Here is a 15,810-nt window from a genome sequence, read left to right as displayed (position 1 = left end):
TGCATTTTTCCCTTTTATTTTCTTTAGCGTTTGAGCTAATTTTGGACTCCTAACTGGAACTATATGCATTCAAATATTTTGCACACACCTATACAGTAAAAACCAACTAGATCAAGATACAGTGCTTTGTGGTATTTCCTAATGATTGAGATATTCTTTAAGTTATTTATTCATTTATGCAACAAGATTTATTGAGAGAAATGTCAAGCCTAGTTCTCAGTGCTGAGAATAAGACACAGTCTCAGCCTTTAAGGAGTTTAAAACCTAGTAGGGGAGAGAGAAACCTACCCCAATGATTTCACTACAATGCGACAAATGCAATGAGGTTCACATCCACCTGGCTCTTAAAGGCAGCATTCACCACTCTTCCGATGGGTTGCATGTTACATACATGATTGTCCTCAATCCTTCCTTGCAGGTCTGTAGCCTCTCAAAATTGAGAGGTTCCAACCAAGAACCCAAGAGAGTTAACTGATACTCACTGAGGCTACGTTATCCATCTGGGTAGGCAGAATTTGCCAAATGCCCTAAGGATGGATCGTCTATTTTGCAATACCAGCCTCATTTGAGTCACAGTTGTTTAAGTCTTCACTCTTTGAGTCTCTGTAATGATAGCTGATATTCAATGGTCTGTTTTGGACAGATGTGAACATTTAGAATTAAGCCCACAAAAACATTTTCACTGTCTATATGAGGACCTATCATGCTGTGTACTCTCTAGGCTCTCAAAAATATATTTTATTATACGGATTCAACCACCATTTCATTTGGTGTTGATTGTACTCAAATATCTAAACCTCCTGGTCCTTCTAAATGATGCTTCAAGATGAGATGAGCAAAAGCTGTGGATGAATTTTCAAAATCATCAAATACAATGCTTACCTTTTAAAATATTAAACACTTTATTTGCACAAGCTTAGTAATATGAGATCAACATAATTCATGGAAATTAACCACAGTGCTAACACTTTAATAGATTATCCCAAATATTAGACATTACAGTTTCAATCTCCTTAACATTAGCTCTAACACTGGAATAACATTTCAGTTAATGAATAATTGTGAATATAACCATATGTTCAGTTTATTCTTACTAGTTTATCATGAAGTACAATTTTATTGTGATTTGAGTCATAAAAGTGATAAACAATTGTTTATATAGTTTTATAAATTGCATGTTTATTTAATTAATCCTGAGGAGAATCTAGAAATACATTCTGATGGGTTATATAAATTCAGTGTATTTTTTAGCTCTTGAATTTTAACATGCATAGGTAATGTTATAACTGCTTTTAAGTTTAATGTTTATCGTACATGTTGCATAACATTTATTTGATCTGTATTTTCATAGGTTATTGTCATTTGCCAAAGTGAGTAGCCACAGTTTAAAAGCCCTGGATTAAATATCTTGCATGTATTTTAGGGAAGAGGGTTTCAAAAGTTACAGCTGTCTTGAAGTGATCTGTAAAGTACTATGAAAGCAATGCAAATATACACAATTTGGGGTAAAGAGAGTGAGTTTTGTTATATTACATTTTCCAGAGAGTAAACACACTTTTCTAATAATTTTGACACCATCAACATATTGGGAAAGACAGAATGACTTTCAGGTATCAAATAGCCTGAGTTTGCATATTCTATAGTGCTTATGATGAGAATTTATATCAGCTTTCTCTTGTCTTTTTCTCTTTGTCTGATAAGTTGGTCTATTGGGCTCACGTTGTCATTCTCAGCTGTCACAAAGGCAATTTATCTGTCAATTTATTCCACAGCATGTGGAAACAGTGTCAACAGGCTGCAACAGAGAGCTTCACTGGGATCAATTCTAGTATTTGAATGTGCTAGTCTATTTTGGAATTTTTTGGTTCATTACGGAGTTTAAATCAGTAAGTGAGTTTTCTGGTTTCATGGTCTAAGAAGAGACCTCTAATAATTACATAGACTAATTCTGTCATGTGCTGTGTGCTGTGCTTAGTCGCTCAGTCATGTGGGACTCTTTGCAACCCCAGGGACTGTAGCCCACCAGGCTCTTCTGTCCATGGGATTTTCCAAGCAAGAATACTGGAGTGGATTGCCATGCCCTCCTCCAGGGGATCTTCCCAGCCCAGAGATCGAACCCAGGCCTTCCGCAATGCAGGCGGATTCTTTACCATCTGAGCCACCAGGGAAACATGTTAGCAAAATATTTCTAATCTTATAAAATCTTCAAGACTGAGCCAGAACCTACCAACTGCATCAGGAAAAGGATCAAAAGAGGGAAAGTATAAGAATATATGAAAAACATCAAATGGCAGAAATGAAGTGTAAGAATCTTACATTTAAGCAACTATTTAGATACCAGAAAATATTCCTTCCAGTATAAAAGTTGAGAACTCTTTGAAGAAAATGCCATCTTCTACAATGAAAACATACTTTCAAACTCTGGACCCCCAATTTTAAAGAAAGCCCTGAAAACTTAAAAAATAACTTTTACCCTTTGTACTCCTTTGACAAACTATATACATTTGCAATGTAGGGACCGCCTTACAATTGGGGGGGGGGGCGGCGCTTGTTGTACTTTTCCTTAGGGAAGAGGCGGCTGGCATCGTTTCCTGGCTGGGTATAATTCATTTATGTCCTTCCAGTTTTTTCTCTCTGATCTCTTTTCTGTATATCTGTCAGCAGCACTCTCCTGGGAGCAGCATGATGCACTTCATTAATAAGAAGGGATTAAAGGAAAAAGCCCCAGTCTCTTAATACACTTGGATAATTTGGTGTCATCCACAAGGCAAAAGACCCCTGCTGCATAGATGTCATTAGAAAGGTACAATTTCATTACTTTTTACTGGTAGAGCCTTGAGTGAAATACAAAATATGTTGTCTCATATGCGGGGAAAGGAAAGTGCAAAAGCTTTCATTCGCTGCATGCCCCTAAAATAGTAGAAGGCAAAAATATATTCGATGGTTTTTACATTTATATGGCCTTCCCTTAGTAGCCCTTGAACTCATGCTTCTATTAAATATTGAACAAAATAAAGATGAAAAGAAAATTATTTATATCCTTAAATTATAAATGAAATGTATATATGTATTTTCTCAACTAACACACTTGTTTTGAATACCTACTATGTGCCAGGTACTCTGCTTGTTGCTGGAAAACAATGACCAAAATATAATTCATGAGGGTTGTTTTTTTTTTTTTTTCCAGTGATAACTTATCAAATGCTCTAACTGGCAGTAAGTGTAAAATTGACTGTATAAGAAGTAAACCATATGGCTGAATAAAAATGATCCTACACCAGTAAACTTTAAGTGTATTCAAAAAATGTTTCCTTTTTCCCCTTGATGTGTGTGTTAGTTGCTCAGTTATGTCCAACTCTTTGCGATCCCATGGACTGTAGCTGGCCAGGCTCCTCTGTCCATGGAATTCTCCAGGCCAGAATACTGGAGTGGGCTGCCATTCTCTTCTCCAAGGGATCTTCCTGACCCAGGGATCAAACCTGTGTCTCCTCCATTGCAAGCAGATTCTTTATCATCCGAGCCACCAGGGAAGACCCTTTCCCTTGCTAACCTCACTTATTTTTGAACTGGCATGTTTGCCTATGGTTGATAGCATTATCTTTTGAGCTAAACCACTCCCAGTTTTAAGCCTTTAATGATATACTGAGCAAACATTTGAAAAGATGGGCATAAACCATCCTTAGAAATATACCCTAGTTCCTATAGATGCTGTCCCAAGCAGGAAGCAGTGTGCCTCAGAAATGGAGGGTGTGGACGGCCACCAAAGGGACCTGGGATTTAGGCACCTGCCGAAAAGATGACAATGGGACTCTGGGGACTCCCCTGGTGTGATGTCTCTTTTGGAACCTTATGCATTCCTTTCCTAGCACCGAAGAGAATCAGATTTAATAGTGGTCCATTATCTCACTGCAACAGACACACAACTGCCATTAACACTGAAAAGTGACACGCAGTTGGAACTGTGTGTGGGAGAAGAAAGCCCTTGATTATCAGCTGTTTACAAGCCACTCTTTGCAGTGATAGGTTTTTGCTTTACTATTAGCTTTTGTTCAGTGAAATCGACTTTTGCAGCTCTTTGTCTAAAACAAAGGCTAGAACAGACTGGGGTTTAGATGACAGCAACTGGCATTTCTAGAGACAATTTTACCGACATAAGGCGAAGCAGTACAGAAAAAAAAAAGTTATTTTGACAAACAAATGAGTCAATAATGAAAATACTTAAAAACCACATTGGGTTACATACAATATCTCTACAAATGAAAGACTGTCATCTAGTCATTTTGGAATACAGAGGATTTTGATCTTCACCCTTTTATTTTGCAGTCTTGTTGTTCCTTGACCCTTGTGCATTTTAGTTCATTAAAATTTCATTACATGTACGATGAAGATGATCAACAAATGCACAGTGAAGATTATCAGTAAATGTCAGGAGAAGTGGGAGAGTAGCAGCGATTGGGGCTGGCAGGACCAGTGTGTACACCTTCTAGAACGAGCAGAGCTTAATAATTAACAAAAACTCAGAACTCAACTAGTTATGTTCTTGTTATCAAAAATATGTCTCAGCTAATGTTTAAGTACAGTTAACCAAAATTACAAACAAAAAACCCCCAGTTTTGCCAATAAATTGAAAAAAAAAAAGCAAATGGTTAAGTGGTTAACAGTTTAGATTGTTAACCTCATGTCGTATTTGAGGATATGCACTGAAAACAGATCAACTATCTGAAACCATCATACAGATTGCCTTTTTCCATATGATTTCTGTGTGACGGTAAGTTTCCACCCACCCACATACAGTCTTTCAGGTCTGTTTGTCCTGAGTCTCACTAGGTGCCTTATGACGTAGATGTTTTATTAGGTGAATAAACATAAAGAATTTATGAACATTATTCAAATATCTGGGCTTTAGATCCATATTTACCCTAGAGACAGTGAGGAGGAGGAAGAAATATTATGAACTGAAGTTTGGGTTGAAAGTTGGGTATTTGAAATATAAATGAAAACAACTCATTAGCAATGACTCATTAATATTCATTTGCCGAGGTAGTTTAAACATAAGGGATTGCATGTAAAAGAGTTTGTTATATTTTCTCTCTTGAATGTTGCAGGACTCTGTGACATACTCTGTATTTTGCCATTGACAAACTTGATTTAAAAGAATAAATACTCAGAGGAGGATTGACAATACCAGTTACAAGGAAGAGGAAATAAGCTGATAGGTTATGTCTATGTGATAGATATGTCAGGCAAGCCTTAACAAAATCTTGATAGCATTTTAAATTGATTATCAATTAATGTCAAATAGATAAATTAGAAACACATTTGCTTTGAGGATACTTCAAAAAGATTTTTTTTTTTTTAGATTTGAAATTCATGATAGGTTTCTTCCAGTCCTCCTTGGTAAATAATGAAATATTTACTGCCTAGACTGAGTAATATGACATGAAACAACAAACCTGCACATGTCTAATTTATAACAAATCTGTTTCCTTAATGGGTGGAAGGAAATCTGAGGACAGTTCTAAGGGCTCTTGCCTGCTTTCAGTGCTGTCTCCTAGTCATACTGAAGACAACACCTCTCCAGATGGGTCTTTCCCTTTCTTCTCCTCACCCCGGTCAATGTCAATCACGTGCACCACTCCGGGTTTTAGAATCAAGTCGTCGGTCTCCACCTGACTCCTGTTGTCCTCCACCTCCATGTAGCTCCCTTTTGTTTGCTGGGCAGCTTTGCTGAAGGCTTCTTTAAATCGACGTTTGAGTTCAACATCTGGACAGAAGACATACTCATAAAGGCCACCAGCAAGGACAGCTCCTATGATTGGTCCAACCCAATATATCTGGGAGAAAGATGGAAGAGTTATAGAGTGTAAGTAGAGTAAAACTGTTTCTCTGAATAATGCACGAATATAGAACTTTGCTGATTTAAATTGAGAGCAAATATGGCATGCATAAAAAGAGACCTTTGGAAACAAAATAAGAAAACACATTAAATCTACATCTGAGATCCATATATTACTAAATAACATTTTGAACAGAAAATAAGAAGACTGTTTCCTCTTCTCTTTTCCTGCTTTCATTATGTACTTTCCATTTTCAGATAATCCTGAAAGATAGGTCCTCTTTGGTGGTACTATAAATTAAAAAGACACTAAAACTTATTTAACTAAAATAGAGAAAAAAATTTCTGGAGAGTATCAATACTTGTTTTCTTAATATTGCCATCTTATATTGGTTTTCTGCATAATCACAATCAGTACAGATTGTACCACTTGGGGCTTTAATTATTCAGTACAGCATGATAAATGGACTCTGAGGTCTACCACTTAGCAATTTTGTGACTGCTTGCATCCATTACATAACTTCATGAACACTTAATTCCATCAGATGCAAAACAGGAATAATAATAATACACAGCTCACCATTGTCAGGATTAAATTGAAATAATACTTGTAAAGTACTGAAGAGTTCCAGTTTCATAGTAACTTGCTCCTTTCCATGTTTCCTAGACAATTTAAAGATGTATGGGACTAGGCTGGCTATAAGTCACTTTCCTTATGTTACATGTTTTTTCCTCTGAAATTTGGTGATTTGTTTTAAGAGAAAACCTCAAGGTTTGTCCATTAATCTTCTTACAGAGTGCGTTTATCCTCATGGTTCTTATACTGATGACTTGGTAGAAAAATCTGTGCTGAGTTTGTGGATGATGGTGAGTAGAGGATTTGCCATCCCATAGGATTTTAATTCAATAACTAGAAGTTTCTATCATATTAGTTATGTGTCTAGAATAAACTAAGTTTTGAGATTGGATAAACTCTAACATTTGCTTTAGAGTACATGTAGACTATAGGATCTCAGACAGTAAAAATCTGCCTGCAATGCGAGAGACCTGGGTTCATCTCTGGCTCAGGAAGACTCCTTGGAGAAGGGAATGGCTACCCACTTCAGTATTCTTGCCTGGAGAATTCCAGGCAAGAGGAGGAGCTTGGTAGGTAGGTTACAGTCCATGGGGTTGCAAAGAATCAGACAAGACTGAGCAACCAAGACTTTCACTTTCAGGTTGTAGAGTATTAGACATTCATTCAACAGATGGACTTGAGCAACAGTTGTTGTTCAGTCACTAAGTTGTGTCTGACTCTTTGTGACCCCATGGACTGCAGCACGCCAAACACTGTTTATTGAATACTTTCTCTGGGCTGGCTGTATTCAGTGCTTAACTTGTATTAACTCATTTTATTCTAACTGATCTTTGAGATAGATATTATTATTATCCCATTTTATGGGTATGAAAATGGATATGCAGAGAGGGTGAGAAGCTTGCTTAAAAATTTATGCTTAGCAAGTGGCTGAGCTGGGATTTCAGGTCTGTCTGATTTCAAAGCTCTTTTGAATCATTATGCTGTTTATTATACTTGCTAATGGTAAAGAACCTGTCTGCCAATGCAGGAGACATAAGAGACAGGAGTTCGATCTCTGGGTCAGGAAGACCCCCTGGAGAAGGGGATGGAAGCCCACTCAAGTATTCTTGCCTGGAGAACCCCATGGACAAAGAAGCCTGGTGGGCTACAGTCAATGCGGTCATGAAGAGTTGGACACAACTGAAGAGCTTAGCACAGATACACACACACATGCTACACTTCTCTCGTTTGAAAAAAAAAAAAAATCGGATGAATGCTTCTGGGTTAAAACACTCTCTGGAAATTAAATTCATTTAGCACCCTCACTGCACAGTCTAAAGAAAATTCAAACTTAAGCTGAAGCAGAACACATATACTTTACAGGGAAATTGTTGACAAAGTGGCTGCAAGAACCAAGTTCCTTATCTTGAACATGAAAGAAACCATGTCAGAGTTTACCTTCTTGATGCCCTTTCAAAGGGGAAATGAGAGCCCTCCTCTAAATGTCTTTGTGCTACATTCCTTTGGTAAGATCTCATTTGGTATGCTCTGTTCCATGAGCTACAAATTCCGCAAGAGAGACAAAGGACTGCTAAATAATTACAGTTCCCTCAAAACACTTATTCAGAAGACATCTGGCTGCATGCTCTCAAAAAAAATCTCAGTTTCAAGTTGCTATTCCCAAAGTTATAATGCCCTTTAACTTTTAAAATTCATGAAGGTAAAGAATTTTTACTGCTAAAAATCCAGAAAATCAGAAAAATCCAGAAAATCCAGAAAAGAAGACTAAAAAATATTATGATACCACACACAAAATTCATCATGACTATCTTGCTACTTTCATCTATCAGTCTACCTATTTACAGATATACTTTAAATTAATTGTTAATTTTACACAACCATTGTTACAAAATGGACATTAGTTTTCAGTAGGATTAAGTGTTATAGCAACAAGGGGAACCTTAGATTCAGTCAGCAAACTAAGGATTTTTTTTGCCACTCAAATTTTAACTAGTGTATCACAACTCAAGTAATAAATAAAAACACATGTTTTCATCTACATTTTAAAGCCCTCATGGATTAAAATTTTTCATTTTTCTAAATTTTAAATAAAAAATTGTTTGAATGTATAAGTTGAACTAAAAGCTGTACTTTTATCATAAGATCTATATACTGTGTTCCGTTGCTCAGTTGTGTCCAACTCTCTGTGACCCCATGACACCAGGCTTCTCTGTCCATGGGATTCTCTAGGCAAGAATACTGGAGTGGGTTGCCATTTCCTCCTCCAGGGAATCGTCTTAACCCAGGGATTGAACCGGTGTCTCTTGCATCTCCCGAATTGGCAGGTGGGTCACCACTAGTGCCACCTGGGAAGCCCTGAGATCTATATACTGCATTTCCATTCCCGTTAATGTGACAGGTCTTTAGAGACATACATGGGAATTTCAGTGGCAAAATGACCAATTGCATGGATAGTATTGCTGACTAAGCTTTTTCATGGCTGGGTCCAAATCCTTGCTTTTGATCACTGGTGTTCATTCTTTTATTTAATGGGATAGATTACTCATAAAGACTTGGTACACTTTTCTTAAAAGTGAATGCACATAGCAGTGGGGCAGTTTCTTCTCATTTGCAACACAGATCACAGATGAATGCATGTGACTGTGTCAATAACCCCTGTATGCATGACATTAAAACATAAGCGACATCTATGACAGAAATGAATCTGAAAAGAATATATATATATACATTCATATATTTGTATGTATAACTAAATCACTTTCTGTACACCTGAAACTAACACAGAATTGTATATCAACTATACAGCAATAAAACAAAAAACGTAACAGACATTGTCTTACATTCATGAATTGAAAATAAAAGGTGTAAAAAAGCATTCACAACATATACATGAAAATAAAAGTTAGCCCCGTTTGAAGCTGGCTGATATACACCTATTGTTATTGGTTGTTGTAAGTCAGTATGTAAAAGGTCTTCAGAACTGCCACATTATTCATTTAAGGGATTTAAATTTCTTTTTGGTGAGGAACAGTTGAAAAGAAATCAACTGTGGTATTAATGGATACCTCTGCTCTCTAGAAGCACTGCCCCCACACTAATAAGTAGGGTAGGCATGAGACGTGAGAAGTGTGTCATTTCTGAAAGTCATTTATTTTCCAGCTATGGTTATGGTGATAATAGCATAAACACTGGCACTATCTATTCCTCACCATCTGCAGTTCAAATGCTTCCAACTTCTATACTATTAACTGGGTTCATGCTTTTGTAAACAAGGGTAAATATTTTTACTATGTGCTTTTAAGCATGTCTCTTTTTCTTCTTTTTATTGTTTTGCAAGCATATTATGTGTCATTGCTGGGAAGGGTTTACTTTCAATTATTTAAATACCACATTCACTTCACCACCCTGATTTTAATTTGTTACAGCCAGGCAACCTCCAGATACAATATATTCTGCCAGAGTCTGTCAGAATACAGTGTGCAGAGCAGTGCTTAAAAAAAAAAAAGACTATCACTAAAGGCTCAAAACAGATATGAAATGTTTTACAGCAGATAAAATCTGTCCTAGTCTGTCCCTAGTCTTTATGAAAGATGTAATAAAGTGGTGGTGGGGGCGTTACAATTGGGTGAAAGAGAAACTAGTGAGCAAAATAATGGGAAAAAAAGCTCTATGGCTAATTGTCCTCAACATCAGGAAAATAAGAACAAAGAACATGATGGTTACCCAGTGGTTCTCCCAATTTCCCATGATAACTGCAGGTCCAAAGGATCGGGCGGGGTTCATGCTGGCACCAGTGTAATTGATCTACAGGGAAAAAGGATACAACTTAAGACATTGCTGAAACAGGGTTACTAACAGGTAGCCTTCGTGGCATTATGTCACTGTTGGCCAAGTCAGTCAGAGGAATGTTAGCAGCCTTAGCAACATTCTTATCACAAAATTAGCAAAACAATAACCTAAAATGGACAGAAGAGGCTGGATACTAAAGAACCTCAGCTGTGAAACAACATCTTCAGGCCAGCTGAAGGGTGAGGCTAAACAACGTGGATCCATTATTTAAAGGAACTTGGAAACTTACGGCAAATAAATGTCCAATTGCAACAGAGATCCCAATGGCTAAAGCTATGGAACCGGTGACATCAGTCCGTTTGGAATCACAGCTGGCAAAAATAGTAAACACCAACTGAAATGTGATTATCAACTCCACCAGGAGACCGTGTCCAGCGCTAAGATTTCTGTGAACCTGGAGACAGAAAAATACTCCATCTGAATTGACAAGAGAACCTTTTCTGTGATAACATATCATTGTGAGAGGCACATTTTATTCCTATAAAAACTGATGGTCAGTTTGAGTCTTCTATTCCACCCCTGATTGAGACATGCATCTCCCCCCCCAAAAAATAAATACTTATTTTGGGCCAGCACAGATAATTAATTACTCTTACAATGACCAAGTGGGAGTTTGTGCTGAATGTTCTTTTCTACAAAGAAAGCAAAATATGCTACTGCTGCACTTAAGTTATAAAAGAGTTTCTTGAGAGTCTTGCAATTTTATAAGGCAAAGATAAAATTCATTAATTAGGTTTAAATTAATTAATATATACTTCAATTAAAATTTAAACTGTGTGTGGTTTTTTAATCAACCCCTGTGCTGAGCTAACAAATGATATACTTAATCAGCTTAAGAACAAAACCAGGATCAAATGCCAATTCAGTTTTTAAAGTGTGACCCTTGATGTTTTAAACCTCATGTTCATGGCAACAAACAAAACTGTTCCTTCTGCTAGTGAACCAACAAATAATTGTAATAAAAATGTCTTATGTTATATATATATAGTCAATGCAGTCACTGGGATGGAGAGAAAGAGGAAAAAAAGAACCTAACATAATTTTTGTGCTGCCCAGACTTAGTGCTATTCAAGTCACTCAACAGCAAATAGTGACTTTATATGATATATTCAGTGTGGCTGGAATCAGTTTGCACCCCTATCAAGAGTTATCAGACAATCCCTGGGAATAAATTAGCAATTTTAGGAAAGACTCTTAGGTCACCAGGGTGTTATTTAGCACTCCATATAAGCTGCCGGGAGTCCAAGACTGAAAACAACAGCTAAAGACGGTACCGTGGTGACTCCGAGGCCCCCCACCACACTGGGAGGCGTGACCAGGTAGAGAATTCCGGCTCCAATGATGGCGCCTAGGCACTGAGCTGCAATGTAGAAGACAGCCTTGGCGATGCTAATCCTCCTGGTGCACACCATGGCCACCGTCACAGCGGGGTTGATGTGGCCACCACTGATGTGGCCAAAGCACTGCACCATCGTCGCGATGCTGAGTCCAAAGCAGAGGGAGATGAGAACCATGTCGACAGGTAATGGCTTTTCTGCTCCACCCCAGTTGATGGTGGATCCCAGGCTGAGCAGGATAAAAATAAGCATGGCCAGAAATTCTGCGGTGACTGCCTTCCAGAAAGTTTGTGTCCAGACCCCTTTGAAGGCCACCATGATACTTTCTCTTGTACACAAAGGTCCACACTTACTGAAAAGAAAAAGCAAAATTGGCATCAGAAGCTACCGAATCAGAGTCTCCTGAGATGAAGATGGCCAGGCCCTCGGGCTCCCAGGTGGCTCAGGGGTAAAGAATCTGCCTGCCAATGCAGGAGACGTGGGTTCGATCCCTGGGTCACAACGATCCTATGGAGAGGGAAATGGCAACCCACTCCAGTGCTCTTGCCTGGGAAATTCCATGGACAGGGGAGCCTGGCGGGCTACAGTCCATGGTGTCTCAAAGAGTCTGACACAACTGAGCCACCAAACCAAACAGCAGTAGCAGGCCCTCAGTCTTGCCCCTTTGTGGGGCACCTCACCAAAGTGTATCTGCATATAAAGCCTCCCTGAAGGTCATCTGCATACAAAGAAGGGATGCTTCTGGAAAATCTCCTTAACTACTTAATTATCTCCTTAATTAATAATCAAGAGATTGTCATTCTTATCCCCTTTGATTTAATATCCAAATATCCAGTTTCAGTGAAAAATTATCTGAATTGTCCCTAGAAAGGAAAATGTCTGGATCAAGTTCCTTAAAGAATTAAGAATAAAGTATATTTACTTTGTAGTTAATTCCCTCTGAGCAACTTTTTACGTTTTCAATGTACTTTTTACATGTCATTTCTATTTGGAACCTACGGCCATAAGAAAGAGAGGTCTTTTCCAGTTTTGCACTTTCTGGTTCAAATGGCATTCTGGAAATGGATTTTGAGAGCTGACTGTCCCTTCTCTCCTCTAGTGGAGACTCTGATGAAGGGGTGTTCTGCGAGGAAGCAAGGAAGGCTGTCTTTTGAGAATTTCCTTTGACTGATACGGGCAGTGGGGACTCGCACAGCAGAACTGGGACCCAGGACTGGGACAAGGGACGCTGCCATGCTCTCCTGGCCAGCGTGGGGAGAAGTCCGAGAGCCCGCTTGGTCCGGAGGAGGAGGCAGGCCAGGGACACGGACAGCGCAGGCCGCCCGGGACCCGGAGCGCCTCTCCGAGCGCAGGGAGTGGCCCCCAGGGCGGGGAGGCTCCGGGCAGCCTGCCCACACCTGGGTCCCAGGCATTGCTCAAGGCGGGGGATAGGTTAGAAGGGCATCCTGGCCTCTGCGGTACTTCTGCAGGGTTGAGGGACCATCCCTTATTGGGCTAATTCCCCATCCCTTGATGTTCACCTCTGATAAAAACCTCCCAGAGGGATCCTGGAGGCCAGTGCCTGCGGGCAGCGGCCCGGGCACCCTAGCTGCCAATTGAGGGGGACAGCGACTTGAGGAGAGGGGCGGAAGGCCGCTGGGCGAGGGGAGAGTGGTTAGGGAGATGGTGGGCCTCAAAGCAGGAGGCTCTGGAAAGCGGTTTTTCTCTAGTGTCTTCTTGATGGCCTTCTCTAAATCTGCCCGTACTTCTTCTGCTGGAGCTTGTGTGCCTTGAGGGGGTGGGGAGGGTTGGTGGGGAGGGAGGTGAAGGTTGAGGGGAGCAGCAAGGCAGCCTTTGGGAAGAAAGACCCTCTCTTCCTCTACTGTTTTCCTGCTAATACCTTGGGATCTTCACAGCTGAGAAGGGATGAGCTTTGAGGATATTAATGGCAAGAAATGACTAGGATTCCTCTTGTGGGACAATCATCCCAGTGACCCTGTTTTTCAAGACATTTGCCCTTATCCTTGGTCTGTGATCGTGTAGGAGAGAATGATGGAATGCGGGAAGCATTTAACGGACTCATCCCAGGGAACTATGAAAAGGGTGATGCGAGAAAGTGGGCTTCCCAGGTGGCGCTAGTGGTAAAGAACCCACCTGCTAATGCAGGAGACTTGGGTTCCTTCCTTGGATTGGGAAGATCCCCTGGAGAAGGGCACAGCAACCCACTCCAGTATTCTTGCCTCGAGAATCCCATGGACAGAGGAGCCTGTTGGGCTATAGTCCATGGTGTTGCAAAGAGGTGGAAACGACCGAAAGGACTTAACACGCCTGAAGGCAGGCAAGAAAGCCAGGTATTTTAACAGATTAGAGTTATCGCAGTTCTACTGAGCATAGGCCCTTCCCTACCCCATCGAGTCCCCAGGATCCCGGTCTGGTTGAGCCAGTGGGTGAGAACTGTGCCCATAAGGGCCAGGGGAACGCTGCCTTGACCTTTAGGATCTTGACTTAGGCCCTGGTTTGACATGGGGCTTTGCTACAGAGCTGGAAAGCGAAACCCATTTTCTGCCCAAGCCTAGGTGGCTCCAGAAGGGGACCAGCCAACCCTGTCTGTCTGGAGCATCCCCTGTCCCAGTGAACAACTCTAAACGAATCATGCAATTAGGAGAAACCCCAGCTGGGAGGACATTGACATCACACTCCCTAGAGGAAGAGAAAATAAAGAGACAAAAACAGTGCTTGGAGCCATGCAGCCAGCTAGGGTGCCCTGGGGGAGAAATGACAAGTATCCCAAAAGGGGAGAAATTCACAAATTGAAAAAAGAAGTTTCAAAAGTGGCTTTAGAACTTACCAGCAGCCCACGGCTGTAGCCAGGATGGCAGAGGGCAAGGTGCTATGTCAGGGGCTGGTCCTCTGTGGCCAGATTTAGTGGGAAGAAAGGGAGAGGCAGGAAGCTAAGGCAGCCAGGTGGGCAGGACTCGGCAGGTCCCACTCAGCAGCCACACAGGGAGCCAGGGAGAGGCATGCCCTGGGCACAGGCCGCCTCCTCCCTGCATCCTCTCCCTCACCTTCCCTGCTCATTCTCTGCACTTTCTCCAGAGACCCAATTGCAGAAGCTCAGTTGCTCTTTCAGAAAGCTTCAAACCTCTATCAGCCAGAGAAATAAAAACAACCCCCCTCTAACCCCCGAAGTAAACAGACACCTTGAGCATGCCTTTAGCTTTCTTTGAAAATCCACAGAATCTGATCTCTTTCCAGGGCAGAATGACCAACCTCAGAGGGCTGTGAACCCCGGGGTCCCCTGGCAGCACATATATACCTCTGTCTTGACAAGCGCTCAGCCCAGCTCTTTCACAGCCCCTCTGAGTTATCTATCGTCAACGTTCCCTTCCCTGTTCACACTCCCTGGAAACGCATCAACACCATTTGTTGTGCTTTTTTTCGTTTTGGTCCAGAACAAAGGGGGTTTGTTGATGTGACCGGGTTGTAGAGAGCCCGACAACATTACTTTCTAGTTGAACCCCCAAGCCTGATCCACTTCTGGACAGCTGAGCCCCTAGATGAGTGATTTTTCTGATGAAAAATACTAGATGATAGATTTATCTCCATAGACTCCATAGAGGCATTTTCTTGGGCTTTCATAGGTCTCCAGTGTATGGAGGATTTTTGCTGTAAATCATCCCCCTTTTTCTTCTGCCCTCTCTCTGCCTCTCTTATGAGTATGCCCATACCCAGCCCTGGAAGAACCACCTGCCCTAGAGTTTCCTTCTAGATTCTGCCTGAGCAGCACACGTATCTGCAATAAAAGAGTCCCAAGTTTCATCTTTCATCCGAGCCTCAGCATTGTTCCCTTAAGGCAAAGAAAGACTTACCCCCACCGCCTCGCTGCGGGTCTGTCACTCATGCCTCCCCCAGCCAGAGTGCAGCGCTCACATTGCCAGCCCCACGGCTCCCAGTGCGCGGGGAGTCAGATTACGGCCACTTGTCTGATTGGGTTTTTGAAGTCTTAGGGGTGGAAAGATTCAGCACCATGTGGCAATCGCCAAGTTATATTTGAACTTGAAATGACTTTCTCTACCTGATCGCTAAAGACCCAGGGCATTTCAAAATGCTGGCTCACTTTAGGTTTCTTTAGCTGATAATCCTTGAAAATGAGGATTTCCCCAAAGCTTTATTTGAAATCCTCCCACCACAGGGAACTGCTGAGAACTTTTGTTGTTGTTGTTCTGTGTACA

The 15,810-nt window shown here is 40.9% G+C and overlaps 1 protein-coding gene across 2 annotated transcripts; it reads right to left on the bottom strand.

The window, feature by feature from the left end:
• Positions 1–1,159: 1,159 nt before the first annotated feature.
• AQP4 (aquaporin 4) lies at positions 1,160–15,646 on the bottom strand. Of its 2 annotated transcripts, none has more exons than XM_069569320.1 (5): positions 15,448–15,646; positions 11,537–11,951; positions 10,492–10,656; positions 10,137–10,217; positions 1,160–5,834 (listed from the first exon to the last, which is right to left on the bottom strand). In XM_069569320.1, exons 1-5 carry the CDS (start codon positions 15,477–15,479, stop codon positions 5,556–5,558), a joined length of 972 nt encoding a protein of 323 aa, XP_069425421.1. In that variant the 5' UTR covers positions 15,480–15,646; the 3' UTR covers positions 1,160–5,555. The 2 variants fall into 2 exon arrangements, with proteins under 2 accessions (XP_069425421.1, XP_069425422.1); XM_069569321.1 differs by having other exon boundaries at positions 2,643–5,834; positions 14,427–15,492.
• Positions 15,647–15,810: the final 164 nt, after the last annotated feature.

This window comes from Ovis canadensis, chromosome 23, assembly GCF_042477335.2.
Source record: "Ovis canadensis isolate MfBH-ARS-UI-01 breed Bighorn chromosome 23, ARS-UI_OviCan_v2, whole genome shotgun sequence".
In the NCBI taxonomy this organism is placed as follows: Eukaryota; Metazoa; Chordata; class Mammalia; order Artiodactyla; family Bovidae; genus Ovis; species Ovis canadensis.
The sequence above is the reverse complement of the archived record's forward strand: the minus strand, read 5'-3'. Positions and strand labels throughout refer to the sequence as shown.